Here is a 15,340-nt window from a genome sequence, read left to right as displayed (position 1 = left end):
AAATGCCATGACTGAAAAGATAGTTATTGTTTCAGATAATTAATTAATTATTCAACTTTAGGGTCTTGTCTGTAGAAATATATACATTGTTTCAACAAATGTTTCATATAATGAATAGACTATTGTATTCCAGTGCATTTAGCAATAAGAATATGTCAACTAATTAGTTACAGCAAGGTCTATGGTCAACAGTGGCATGAGAAACCTATTCTCATGACGCTGCGCATGTAGACACTGAATTATTCCTGATGGATTCCAGTCAATCTTAAGTAATGGACAATGTTTGATTAATAAATCATCCTCTAAGTAACAGACATCTATTTTAACAAATGAGGAGGTCTCAAGCCGAGAATTAGAAACCAATGAGAGTAAATGAGGGATTAGACCATCGATAAGGATTCCCTTAAAGTAAGACTTCGTGACCAAGGTCAGCCTCCTGAGTTCCTGCCTTCTTGAATTCATGAATCATCTTATTTATTTTAAAAGTGATTCCTTGATGCTTTTATGATTAATGATCTCCTTTGCCATATATTTGACCAACTCGTGTATCATTTGATATTTTGTTTCTAAGTTTTGATTTAGTTCCTATGCAAGTGTATTCAAGTGAATAATTAGAAATAAAATTATATTTTCAACACCTCTAATCTGGAAATGGTGACTTTTTGAAGTTTTACATAATTCTGAATTTTTTCAGGCAGCGGAAAGTATTGCTGAATGTTTCAAATGCTAAAGCAACAGCAAAACAAAAGGCTGGAAAACAGACAAATGGCAAAACCTGCACGAGAAAAAAACCTTATCCACTCAGAAATCAAAATCATAGCATCATTTCCACAGAAGATGAAAGCCAGGAAGACTGCATTCTTGTGGAAGACAAGGAAAATTATTTTGCTCCTGTTAGTAGGTACATAATCTTTGTAGCCAATTGAGACAAAGATGGCCATGTTCTTTATCTGGGGTGTTTGGTAGGGTTCTGATAGGCACATCGGTGACCAAGAAGCAGATTATGTTGAACAGTTTCTGATTAAAGATTTGGTTAGCATATCCATAGATAGTCTAAGATCCATCAATTCTATTTCTGCAATTATTAGCTACTGTCATGTCAGACAATGAATTACTACATAAAAAGAGTATACCAGCATGAAAATGTGAAGGGAGATATCTGGTTGGGGTTGCATCATTGCGTGCCCATCAAAACACATTTTGGGGAAATTAAGCATTTTCCATTTATTTAAACTAATAAATAAAAGTTAGAGTTTTGTGATTCACAGTTTCCTGATTTGTGTCACTGGGGGATATGGTGATGTTCCTGCACTGTTAAAAGGGAAACTCTCTCACCTGTGGTTATTATTGCAGAAGTTGCATTCACATTAAATTTAACAAAAATCCCAGTCAAACATTAAGTTGTATAGAATCCATTGATGATCTACACCAGGGGTGGGCAAACTACGGCCCGCGGGCCGCATGCGGCCCGCCAAAGGTATTTCTGCGGCCCACCAAGTCATTAAAAAAAAAAAATTTTTTTTTAAAAAAAATTTTTTTTTTTTTTTTTTTTTTAATTTTTTTTAAAAGTTAATGGGGGGGCTGTTGGGTTACTTACTGGTATAGGGTGGATACGTTGACTTGAGTAGGGTGATCATTGCTCGACACAACGTCGAGGGCTGAAGGGCCTGTTCTGTGCTGTACTGTTCTATGTTCTATATGAGGCGCCCAGAATCATAACCGGGTGAAGTAATTATTTTACTTAATATACTATGCGGCCCTTTGTGAATTGTGAATTTCTGAATGTGGCCCTTGCACGGAAAAGTTTGCCCACCCCTGATCTACACATTGAATGCACCTTCTGTTAACTAACTACTAGTGTAGAATTAAATAGGAGCTATTCGGGAAGTGACTCGAAACTGAAACCTTCAATACTAGGCACCAAATAATTTTTTAATCCAACGGAGGTGCTGTCCCTAGGCTTATTAACAGATTGAAATCACTAAAAATATTGAAAATCTCATCATATGAATGCATATCAATATGTGACTCTTAATTTAGTCTTTCAGATAACTTCTACAAAAGTCAAATCAGAGACAGAACAATGTTGTATAGCTCTGTATTGGCAGTTATAGCCAAATATAGAACTTTCTTTTTGAACAATGGAGTCTTTTTTTTAACAGGCCAGTGGACATAAATCTGAAAATTTAATAAATTACACACTATTTTCTAGTGTTTTCTCCATTCTGGTATTAGTGAGCAGGGTCTAATGTGTATGACTCCTTTCAAGAGTGGGGAGAAAGCTTTCTAAAATGACAGAGAAAATAATTGGAACTGAGAAAGAATTGAGTGTTTTTGCTTCTATAATTTTAACAAAGTTTCTTAATAACTTTATCTTTAATGCTCTATAAGGAATGAATGTTGTTTTCCAAACCTAGCTGTGTAACTCTTAGATATATATTGCACATTGTTTGAGTTCAAACGGATCATTGTAAAACAACATGGCTTTGCGCTTTCTAAATTCTTAATGGAGATAAGATGGATAGTGTGGGTTTAAATGTTTAATTACTTGAGATTGGCAAACAAATCAGAGACACCATCAGGGAAAGCTTGTTTTTGCAAACTGTGGTTTGGATCAGTAGTTCACAGCCTTTACAGGTAGTGGATACTGATTAAGTAGCATTCAAATGAATTTTATGAAAAGGAAGTTAAGTCAGAGATGAAGATGAGTGAAACTCTGGAATTCTTTACTGAGGAGGCCACATGGAGAACTATGTTCAAGGCCGAGTTAGACAGATTTTTAATCAGTCAAGGAATGAAGGGTTCTGGGGAGAAGTTGGGAAAGTGGAGTTGAAGATTAACATTTCGGTCAGTCACAATTTCATTGAATGGTGGAACAGACGTGATGGGCTGAAAGGCCTACTTTTGCTGCTAAATCTTCTGGCCTCTAATGTAGCGCCTCTTCAAATGCCTTTGAAAATCCAAATACACCACATATGCATGTTCCCCATCATCTACATTTCTTGTTTGTTAACTTCCTCAAATAATTCTAATAAATTAGTTAAACATGATTTCCCTTGATTTCCCTTTCCCAAAAACACATTGAACCTGCCTGATTGTGTTATGACTTTCTAAGCACCCTGCTCTATATTTCTCAATAATAAATTCTAGCTTTTTACCTATGGCAGACGTTGGCTAAGTAGCCTGCAGCTTCCTGCTTTCTGTCTCCCTCCTTTCCTGAAGGGGTGTTACAGTTGCTCCTAACCAGGGGGGACATGGTAGCACAGTGGTTAGCACAGTTGCTTCACAGCTCCAGGGTCTCTGGTTCGATTCCCTGCTTGGGTCACTGTCTGTGTCAGAGTCTACACAAATTCATCAGTCCAAAGATGTGCAGGTTAGGTGGATTGGCCATGCTAAATTACCCTTGGTGTCCAAAAAGGTTGGGTGGGGTTACTGGGTTATGGGGTTAGGGTGGAGGTGTGGGTTTAGGTAGGGTGCTTTTTCGAAGGGCAGGTGCAGACTCGATGGGCCTTCACTGTAAAATTTTATGATTCTTACCTCCTTTAATGTACCATTCTATGATTCTAATATGTGGTTTCATGTAGATAGCCAAGACTTCATAGATGTTTTAGCAAATTAGATTTTAACAAGTTTATTTGTGACTAGTTATTAAAATTTTAATAGCTGTGTTATTAACACCTTTTTTCTTTCTTTCCTCGACATTTTTGGTGGAATGGGAATAAAAACAAATGGAAATAAACCAGGAGGAGAGCAGAACAAATTCCAAAGGCATCTCCACAACTAAAATATGTCACTTATCGACGGAAACAGCGGAGTTGTAAAATTGTTTCAAATCAAATTTTAAATACCCAGTTTCAAATGAAAAGAAAGGTAAGGTTTTTTATTACTTAGACTAATTTTGTTAACAATGTCTAACTAAATTATTTTATTGAGGAAGTCTTCACTTGAGTTGCAGCAGAATGGTATGCTAAATATTGGAACAAAAACATTTCCTCTTTAGGTTGACTGATGAATCAGCTATATTACTGTCAATAGCATGGGCAGAGCAGTGAAAATCTGTAAGCTAAATTTGGCAAGAATATAACATTGCAAAATTTGTCTCCATCTTCCTCATCCTTCACTCTCCATTGCCTTGTATTAAAAGGCTGAGTTAACTAATCACCAATATGGTATCTGCACCTAATCTCTGTCCAGCAACTCCTGGTGGAATGTGTTGATATAAGGATGTCAGCTGAGAATACATTCATTTTGTATTTGGTGACCACTACCTGTTAATTGATGAAACATCCAGTCTTTATTTGCGCTTGAAGATTGACTGTTACAATGTGTCTCTGAAGAACTTTGGTCGTGCTTGTTGTGAAAAGGTACTTCAACAAGAGGCAGAGGGGAGAGAAAATTAAAAGAGGTAGTTTTGTGCAGAACTTTTATTTTGTCCCATCTGCTTTCCTGTGTTGATTACTGGACATTATTTTAAATTTCTGACCTCAAATCAAAAGACAAGACCATCTTTATGTTTCCAATGGTTGTCCTGGTGAGATGGATACTAAAATCAACTAATTCAGCATGGAACAAGGCTGGAACCTGATGCATTCTTGGTGTGTCAACTCTGGACTCCATATGGTACATCTTTTTTAAACAAAATTCTAATTAAGGGGCAATTTCGGCTGGCCAATCCACCTACTCTGCGGGGCCGAAACCCACGTAAACACTGGGAGAATGTCCAAATTTCACACGGACAGTGACCCAGAGCCAGGATGGAACCTGGGACCTCGGCACCTTGAGGCAGCAGTGCTAACCAGTCAATCCACCTATTCTGCATATTTTTGGGTTGTGGGGGTGAAACCCATGCAGACATGGGGAGAATGTGCAAACTCCACATGGGCAGTGATCTGGGGCTGGGATTCTCAGTGCTGTCAGGCAGCAGTGCTAACCATTACACCACCGTGCCACACCTCATGTGTCATCTTATTCAGTCATTGTCAACCTGTTATTCTTGAGGGCTTCTATTGATATACATGTATTGTAGCACAATAAAATGAACAAAAGGTACACTGCACATAAATGACTAAACATCAACCTCAACATTAATCCATGTGCAGCCATTGCATGTACAAGCTGTATGTAATCATATATTTTTCAGAACATATTGACTACAGACCCCTTTCACTAACCTGACCTACTTGAGAGCACGGCACTATTTTATTGATTTTTCTTTATTTGGAGTGGAGGAGGAATGAAAGTTTAAAGTGATGCTATTAACTTACTTGGGATTTAACTCATTACCAGTTTGCTATGTTGTGGTTGATTATGAATGTTGGGTGTGTTCATATGAACAAAATGACTGCAGACCCATCAGATTGATTGGGATTGTCTGGATGCCATGTTCATGTGGGCAGGGCAGAGCTGTTTATCCAACTCTATAATTATGGCATTTAAAATAAGATAAATTTCTTCTCTCCTCACACGCTCTAATTTTAAGTTTGTGTGACAGATTTATATTAAATTTAAGACCACAAGGACATTGTAGATGCAGAGTTATTTACACCAGGTATGTTTCAAGGTTCAGGTTAGCTTGTAATCTTTATAGCACTGTCTTTTGGCTGTATAAAGTATCCAAAAATAAACCACACTGAAGTTCAGAATGCAGTGGCTGAGGCTAGCAGCCAATAAAGAAAAGTACACAAAGTACCCAAAAGTATGGAGATCGTTGAGGAGCACAGAGCAAAAGGATAGGAGTAAAATGATTTCTCAGACTGGAAAGAGGTGGGGACTGCGTTTTTGTTGGGGCCACTTATTTTGACTTAGACTTAGGATTTGAGGGAGCAATATCAACATTTGCTGACATTGTGTAAGATTGCAGGGGGAAGTAGGCTATTAGGACGAGTAGGTCGATGGAAAATGCAAAATGAAAGAATCAGGTTAGAATAAAGAATTGTCAAGGGGCATCTTGACAAATACATGAATAGGATGGGAATAGAGGGATATGGACCCCGGAAGTGTAGAGGGATACCGACCCCGGAAGTGTAGAAGATTTTAGTTTAGATGGGCAGCATGGTCGACACAGGCCTGGAGGGCCGAAGGGCCTGTCCCTGTGCTGTACTTTTCTTTGTTCTTTGTTCAAATTAGAAATGCATGTTGTGTTGTATAAATGGAGTATTAGCCATGGTGTGCAGGTACAATGGCACGTGTAAAATTGCAGTTGCCTTCAAGCAAATCCAATTTTCATGACTCAGATTTCCAGACCGTGACTTATGGGCTTTCGACATTTTAACTAAAGGTCTGAAGTTACTGGATTTATTTGGAGAGGTCGATGTAAGGGAAAAAAATGGTCGGTAGGAGTATTGTTTGACTGACATGAGTTGGCATTAATTGGCACAGGACCTGTGAATGGTTATGGAGATGTGTGTGGGAGTCATGGGTTAGCATGGAGGTGGGTAGAGGGACACAGGTAGGTATTGAGAGTTTGAGGGGCCAAGGGAGGGATAAGCTGGCCTGAGTTAGCATGTATGGACCATGAGGAGAATGTGAGGTATAATTGGGTGTGAGGGATGATGGCTAGAGGTCTGTTTATTGATTTGTTGTATTTATTACAACTGAGACCAAGTCTTCGAGCATTTTAAAGAACTTTTTTTTTTAAATGCTTTTTATTGTTTTTTTTGCATATAGTATATTTACAGGTGTACACAAAGAAGAAAAAAATGAAGATAATAAAAACAACAACTCTATTTAAATAGAAAAAAGAAAATTCAAGTAAATAAAGTGGTGGGAAAGTGAAAACTGGGGGAGTGTATATAAATCGAGGTGCTGGAGAGACAATTACGTTATACATGTCTTTCCTCCTTTCTTTTCTTTTTTTTTAAACAAAGAGAGTACATACAACACCAGTAATGCAAAATAGATCCAGGGGGGGGGTGCCTGATATTGTTTGCTTCGCCCGGTCATTTTTGCTGTTGTGCATTTGCGTCAGCTTCGGCTGTCTGTCGTTTCTTCCTCCTGTACTTTCTTACTCTCTGCTGTGTTAGTCATGGTCGTTGTCATTTCTCGTGCTCTCCTTCCAGTTTGTGTTCCCTCATCATTTCCCCCCCCCCCTCTCTGGCTCCCCTCTATTGTTCTTTGCCCCCTGTCCTTCCTTCCTTCCCCCCACCACCCCACTTGGGTCTGTCCCTCATTCCTTCTATGTTTTGGCTACTTTCCACTGGCTCTTGGCTACTTGATTATTTATCTGCTTGTTCGTTGGCCACAAACAATTGGTTGAATGGCTCCCGTTCTGAAGAAGCCACCTTACCACCCCGGATGGCAAATGTGATTTTCTCCATTTGGAGAAATTCCGATAGGATACACAGCCAGTCTGCAGGTTTAGGTGGTGCTGCTGATCGCCAGCCGAGCAGGATTCTACAGCGGGTGATCAGGGAGGCAAAGGCAAGGGCCTCCCCATGAAGAGATCTGGCTGGTCTGATACCCCGAAGACCGCCACTTTCGAGCACGGCTCCACCCCCACCACTTTGAACATTGCCTTGGAAAAGGCTGCTCAGTGCCCAGCAAGTCTGGGGCAAGACGGGAACATGTGAGCATGGTTGGCCGGGCCTCCTTGGCACCGTTCACATCTGTCCTCCACCTCCAGGAAGAACCCATTCATTCGGGTTCTTGTTAAGTAGGCTCTATGTGCGACTTTTGCTTGTGTTGGGTGTCATTTAAACAACTTAACAGCTTGTCTCTGCACTCTGCTTTCCGGGTCCAGCTGCCTAACCCCTGTTAGTATCCCGCCCCCAGACCACAACTCTGGAACAAAAATCTGACAATTTGGAATAGTGTCTGACATCCATCCTTGTGGCTACCTCCAAGCTCTTTCCTGGGTTGGTGATATCTGACCGGAAATCAAATCTGAAGATTCTGGGTTTCTGTTTTTTTCAAAATCTGTACACTCATCTCGGGAGCGCAAATTAGGTTGATAAGAGTCAAGAAAGTGAAGAGGTGACTTGATAATGGGGTACAGGGGTGTTAGTTTAATTGAAAACTGATATTTCTACACCAATTAAGTGTAAGGGATGACACAGAAAATGCATATGATTTTGAAGAAGCTGGGGTTGAAACTAGATATATATTTTCCAATAATTTAGGTTGTAAATGAAGCAAAGGATTCAATTTAAAAAGAATATTATTTTGTGAACTGAAAGTCTGCAAAACCTTTTAATTTCTGTAATTCATCTATTTCTGCAACAAACACAGCAATATTTTCAAATTGTTTTCTTTTGTGTATCCGAATATAACTTGATTGACATACGGACTGAACTGAGGTGTGTTAAGGAGATTTGGTCTGCAAATAGTATTACAACCCCTGGGCTAGTGTGTGGTCAATTCCAGCCCCACTTGTCTTGGAGTCACAATACAATTCAAATTAACAATTATGTCTCAGAAAATGCGCAACGCCTTTGGCCCCTGGCTGCCCAATAACTACGGTAACCAGGTTTGTAAATTGAATCACAATTAATTTTTTATTAAGGACAATAACTATCATTAAATATGCAGCAAATAGAAGAGGTTAACTATTATCTAATTCCTTCCCCCCCCCCCCCCCCCGCTCACTAACTCATCTTTTCCTCTATATACACAAACACACAAGACCGACAAACACAGAGGGATGTAAAATAATGATGAAAGTAAAAGGATAAGAGACTTTGATTCAGATGGGCATCTTCCAGTGCATCTTTCTTCATTCTACGCCTTCAGTTGGAGGTTTTTGTTTTCCGTCTATAATGATGTGTACTGTAGATTCATCCAGGTCTCCAAAATGTCGCTACAGAGAGAAGAATACGGCTGTTTGCCAATTCATTGGCCACCAGCTAACCAAACAAACCCAATCCTTTCAATCTGTCGGGTGCCAGAAAGTTTGAGTTCTGTTGTTCAAAAGCTAAATCTCCAATAGCACAGTATCCTATTTTGCAACTTTTGAGTTCCTCACTTCCTCTCTCGACTTAAAGGTATAAGTCCATTAAATATCCATGGATCAAAATGATAACCACAAAGAAAAGGAAATGGGGGGGGGGAAATGTGAATCAATAGGAAGGGCCCTTACAATAGGAACAAAAATAGGTCATTCTGCCCCTTACATTTGTTGCTTTGATCGGGAAAACTTAATCTCTGTAATCCGTGGGGGTGCTCCTTTTAAACATCTTTCAAGCACTTGTTCCAATTCCAGTCGATGGATGACAGAAAGTACACAGTGTTAGGCAGTCAGACGCATGCAGCACAGCGGGTGGATAGCTGGTGGCTTTCATGGCCACAGCACCTGGCCATGGTGGTCGTAATAGGTGCTGCCATGTGGTGCAGCGAGTGGTCGTCCTCCAGGTGGGAGGGGAGGTTATGGATGTGGAGGTTATGGGTGTGTGGGATGGGTGTTGCTGCCAGGGGTGACGTGCTGGCTACTCACCCTGACCACCTTGAGGTTGTACAGTTTTTTGTGGCACTGCTGTCTGGTCCTGGCAGTCGGGCTCACGGCCTCTGCCACCTGCCCAGGCCTGGTGTGCAGCAGCGGGTACCAACCGCCTACCCACCCCAATGTTGCCCCCGCCTCTTGTCCACAGCGTCCAGTAGGCCAGCTCTGCGTCCGCGAACCAGGACGTAGTTCTCCATGCTGCCATCTCGTTGGCTGGGATGGCATATGTGGGGAGTGGAGTGCTAATATGCGGCTGCAGCTTGTTAGCCTCTCGAGTAGCAATCCTGACTCCAGTATATCCAACACTGTTTCTCATAGGAATCGATCGTGTTCCACATGGCGGCGGTGCTAGCCCATTAACATTTGTTGAATTGCTCTAGGAGCTATGCCAATATTGCTGTCGTAGAAGTCCACCAATTCTGTCCCGGTGTCAACACTTGGGGTTGGATTCTCTGTTGCTCGATGCCGATATCGTAATCAGCGATTGGGTAGAGAATCGACTCCGATGCCCAAATCTGCGCCGGTTTGACGGCGGTCAGCCATGCTCACAAATTTACAGTGCAGAAAGAGGCCATTCGGCCCATCGAGTCTCACCAGCCCTTGAAACGAGCACCCTACCCAAGCCCACACCTCCACTCTATCTCCGTAGCCAGTAACCCCACCTCACCTTTTTGGACATGAAGGGCAATTTAGCATAGCCAATCCACCTAACCTACACATCTTTGGACTGTGGGATGAAATCGGAGCACCTGGAGGAAACCCGCGCAGACACTGGGAGAACGTGCGGACTCCACACAGACATTAACCCAAGCCGGGAATGGGACCTGGGTCCCTGGCGCAGTGAAGCAACTGTGCTAACCACTGTGCTACCGTCCTTGCTCAGCCCCCTTGGAAATGGAGTCATTGCACCGCGTGGCATTGCAACGGCGTTGGCGCGCCATTGGCCGGCCCTCCTGCAATGCTTCGCCCCCAATGGGCCGAGTACCTGACGGCGCGGGACACGTATGGTCTCAGCCATGCGGAAACCCAGCATTGCAGCTGCGGACTTCGTCCAGCACCCCAACACAGCCGTGATCCGTGCAGTTGGCCGGGGGGGGGGGTTCCCGCGGGGGGTGGCCAGGGGGTGGGCTGTGGGGTCGCGGATGGTGGGTCAGGTCTGTGCATGGCCGGCGCCATATTGTATGGCATGACCACTGTAGGTCGTAAGCCATGTGCAGCCACGGACCCGGCGATGAGAGTTGCACAAACAAATTTTGGTTTTAAAAGACTACACATGCTCCATTGGCGTCAACACTTAGTCGCTGAAACGGAGAATCCAGCCCTTTGTCTCTGAAACGGAGAATCCCTACCCGTATTTCTTAATAAAGGGTAGGTCAATATTCAATCAATGCAAATTATTGTATGGAATCTATTTTTGATCCATGTATTGTAAATCTAGTTTAACTCTTCTTTTGATCTGCATTTTTATTTTAACTAACTTTATTGGTTTAAAATGCACACAAAAGTATGAGATCAGTGATATTTGATGCTTTAATACGTTAAGAGCAAGCATTTTTTTTAGATGTAATAAAATTTTAAGAGATGTGAATTTTTACATTTAATGTATAGAACCGATTTAATTGAATAATGAATATAATTTGAGCTTCTGCCATGTTTGTATACAGCTAGATGTTTGGTACATATATAAGAATCATAATTTTAAAAAAATGTATCCTTCTCTTTCTCCCTCAGGAATTACTTGGGTCACTATTAGAATCTTCAGGATCTTCTATTTCATTTGCTAAACCAAACAAGACAGACAGAAGTGTTTGCAAGGCTGAAAACTTTAATCGTAATCTCAGTGTTTTAAAGAAACTAGGTAGATCTCCACTGCAAACTAGCACGCCTTCTTGTGCCAGGAAATTAAGAATCAAGGAACCATCAAGATCTATAATTTCATTCAACCTGGAAAATGAGGAGAATAGTGTGTGTAAGAACAGTGTTGAGCCTTCTATTGAAGGAAGTATTGACCACCCCAGCACAGAGGGAATTTGTTGCTCCCAAAGCAGCAACACTTCATGCAAGCCACTTGCCTCTACAGATCTTTCAAATCATTCAGAATTTGTTAGATTGTCTCCAAAGAAGTTAGATAGAATTTGCAGTTTTGAAGCTGACTGTGAACCTGTGGCGTTAATGTCTTTGGCAGAAAATCTTGAACATGCAGATGCAGTAACTTTATTTCAAACTCATAAGGATGATTTATATCAGACCTTAGACAGTACCTTTAATAACAGCAATGAGTTGTTTTCTGATGTCATTGAAGTATCAGCTAGGTCTCCTGAAACTGGTTTAATTAATGGAGTAGATGATAGTAAAGCATTTGGCAGAAATTCTTTAGCAAAGTCTGGATTGTTTAACTGTGCAGCAAATCTTGACATGTTAACTAAGCAAGAAAACTATGAAAGTAGAAACAGACTTTCCAAATTGGACTTGCAGCCCGTAATACACTTGGATTACTTTTCAGTACCTAGGTATTACCACAAAATGAGATCAATGATATCTGTTGAAGATGACTCTTCCAAGGTGAGTTCGCCACAAGGTGCTGCTGGAAAAAAGCAGCAACTTGTTAATCGTTTTCTTGAAAAATTAACACCTCAGAAAAGTGAGAGGAAATTTTTAAATCCAATAGCTCTTCAACCTGATGTGGTTCTCAGTCCTCTTGCATTACAGTGGCATTTACCAGTGAAGAAAGATTTCAGAAATCTGGCAAATAGAAGTCTGGCTGATGGTGCATTTGATGAATATAAATGCAATTTTCATCTGCCAAAAAAAGAGTGGAAGCATTCAGATTACAGGAATTTGCAGTCATCTCGTTCTACAATGTACTTTAGTTCCCAAGGAGGAAAATCTGGGAAAGGGCTTACAGCTGATTTCAACCTCTTCGAACATATAATAAACCGGCAAAACAGAAAAACTATCTCAGTGATAAACGGCAACTCTTCTGGAGTAGCATTTCGAAGAAACATTGATCCTGTTTCAAACGCTGCGGAAAATGCAGGAATGTCCACAGTTCATTTATGTGAACATCCAGATTTGCAAAGAACTGGGGTAAGGCATTGTACGTTTATTCACATTAATGTATTAAGATTATAACAATTAAGAACATTCAGCTCTTTGAGCCCACTCTGCCATTCAATGAGATCATGACTGACCTTGTACTTCAACTTCATTTACCTGCACTTTCCCCATAACCGTTGGATGTTTTTAATATGTAGAATCTATCAATCTCAGACTTGAACATACTCAATAACAGCCTCCACAGCCTTCTGGGTAGAGAATTCCAAAGGTTCCCCACCCTCTGAGTGAAGACACATCTCCTCATCGCAGTCTGAAATGATCTGCCCCTTGTTCTGAGATTGTGTCCCTGGCACTGGACACCCCCAGCCAAGGGAAACGTCATTCCTGCATTACCCTGTCAAGCCCTGTAAGAATTTTGTATGTATGAACGAGATCACCTATTATATTTATAAACTGGAGAATAAAGGCCCAACTTATTTAATCTTTTATCACAGGAAAATCCTTCCATCCTAGTCAACCTTTGTTGCATTTCCTGTATAGCAGGAAATCTATATCCTGTATTTCCTTGGGTAAGGAGATCAAAACCCTTGGTGAGGTCTCACCAAGGCATTATATATAGTAAGGGATCTTTGCTCCTATACTCAAAATACATTAGTTACTCCTATACTCATCCTCTTGTAATTAAGGCCAACATTCTACTTGCCTTTTTAATTGCTTGCTGTGCCAACATGTTAACTTTCAGTGACTCGTGAACAAGGGCACCCAAGCCCCTTTCAAGTTCAACACTTCCCACCCTCTCATCATTTAAGCAATACTCTGCATTTCTGTTTCTCCTACTCAAGTGAATTACTTCACGTTTCTCCAGACTGCAATCCACCTCCCAGATTTTTTACTGATTTCACTTAACCTGTTCAAATCCCCTTGAAGCATGTTTGCATCCTCTTCACAACCCGCACTTCCACTTAGTTTTGTATCATCAGCAAACTTGGAACATTGCATGTGGAAAACTGGAGTTATAGGTTTTAACCCCCAGGATGGGGGTGTAGAGTTAAAAACAAAAATGCAATTGGCAAATCTGACCCCAGCCTGCTCCATTGCTCCCACTTACAGTTAGAATGGAGGCAGATTGACAGAGAGTCTACTTGCCCTGCTTTGGAGGCAGGTCTGTCTTTAAAATATTTCAATTGGGCTGCATGCCCGAAGAACACCAGGAATAGGAGCATAGAACATAGAACATAGAACAGTACAGCACAGAACAGGCCCTTCGGCCCTCGATGTTGTGCCGAACAATGATCACCCTACTTAAACCCACGTAACCCATATACCCATAACCCCCCCCCCCATTAACCTTACACTACGGGCAATTTAGCATGGCCAATCCACCTAACCCGCACATCTTTGGACTGTGGGAGGAAACCGGAGCACCCGGAGGAAACCCACGCACACACGGGGAGGACGTGCAGACTCCACACAGACAGTGACCCAGCCGGGAATCGAACCTGGGACCCTGGAGCTGTGAAGCATTGATGCTAACCACCATGCTACCGTGAGCAGGAGTAAGCCTCCTCCACCATTCAATAAGATTGTGGCTAATTTATGTAAATTCCACTTTCCTGCTTTGTTCCATATTGTTTGATTCCCCTGGTGACCAAAGTCTCTTGATCTCAGTATTGAATATACTCAGCAACTTAGGATCTACAACTGTCCAGGATAGAATTCCAAAGATTCGCAATCTGCTAAATGAATAAATTTCACGGACATGGCTTAACTTAAAAAAAAGAGAAAATGTCCATACAAGCGTGGGGAATAATCCTGCTTTCTAACAGCAATTTGGGATTTTTTCAAACCCCGATCACTGTCACATTTTCCATACTGAGGAAAATGAAGCCCTGAAACAACTCCCCCCCCCCCCCCCCCCCCCCCCGCCCCCCAATCCCAGCCACGAGGCCAACGGAACCCCCCACCCAACGCCCCAACTAATCTATAAGGTGGTCCCTGGGGGGGGGTGGGGAGCGGGGTGCTGCACCCCACCTCATATAGGTGGGGAGGGGAACCTGCACCCACCTCGTACGAGGAAGCACCCTGGCCCCGATCCCTGGCATGGGCAAAATGCCAGCTTGGCACTCTGACACTGGTACCCAGTGGCACTGCCAGAGTGCCCGAGTGGCACTGCCTCGTTGCCAGGCTAGCAGTGCCAAGGTACCCGGGTGGTTCTAGGGTGCCACCCTGTCTGGAGGCCTGCCACCTGGGGCCCCTGATCACCGGGGAGACCCGCCCCCCCCAAAGTGCTGATCTGCCTGGCCCCTGTTTGTGGAGACCAGTACTAAATGGCACCTGGCTGGGGTCTCGGCGAAGCCGATGGATGCCCGGTGATCATTCAATCCAGCATCAGCATGGTTAAGTGGGACTAGGTCCTGCTCATTTTGGACGGGTTTCGGATCACGAAGTCTTGCGAGGTGTAACGATTGTTGGAGATCCCAGAAGAGCCCTCTTCTGCCATCTCCCAGCTGCGTCCTGTTCCAATTCCGGAAGGACGCAGCTGGAAATTGCATCCCTCACCTTAATTCTAAATGGCTAACTTCTTATCCTGACGCCATGAACTCTTGTTCCTAGAATTAATGGTGGCACAGTGATTAGCTCAGCTCCTCACAGCGCCAGGGATCTCTATTCCAGTCTTGGGTGACTGTCTTGTGGAATTTGAAAGTTCATCCCGTGTCTGCGTGGGTTTCCTTTGGGTACTCCAGTTTCCTCCCACAGTCCAAAGATGTGCAGTTTAGGTGGTTTGGCCATGATAAATTGCCCATCAGTGTCCAATGATTAGGTGGGGTTGTGGGGATAGGGAGGGAAAGT

General features: G+C 42.3%; 1 protein-coding gene across 1 annotated transcript in view; it reads left to right on the top strand.

Moving 5' to 3' along the window:
• The window catches only part of haspin (histone H3 associated protein kinase), a 79,572-nt gene that overhangs the window by 9,525 nt on the left and 54,707 nt on the right, over positions 1-15,340 (top strand). Inside the window, exons 2-4 of the mRNA XM_038791549.1 lie at positions 695-901; positions 3,744-3,870; positions 11,165-12,520. Of these exons, the coding sequence (XP_038647477.1) occupies positions 695-901; positions 3,744-3,870; positions 11,165-12,520 (1,690 nt within the window). The remainder of the gene's footprint in view (positions 1-694; positions 902-3,743; positions 3,871-11,164; positions 12,521-15,340) is intronic.

This window comes from Scyliorhinus canicula, chromosome 3 (assembly GCF_902713615.1).
Source record: "Scyliorhinus canicula chromosome 3, sScyCan1.1, whole genome shotgun sequence".
NCBI lineage: Eukaryota > Metazoa > Chordata > Chondrichthyes > Carcharhiniformes > Scyliorhinidae > Scyliorhinus > Scyliorhinus canicula.
Note: the sequence above shows the minus strand (reverse complement) of the source record. Positions and strands in the feature narration are given on the sequence as shown.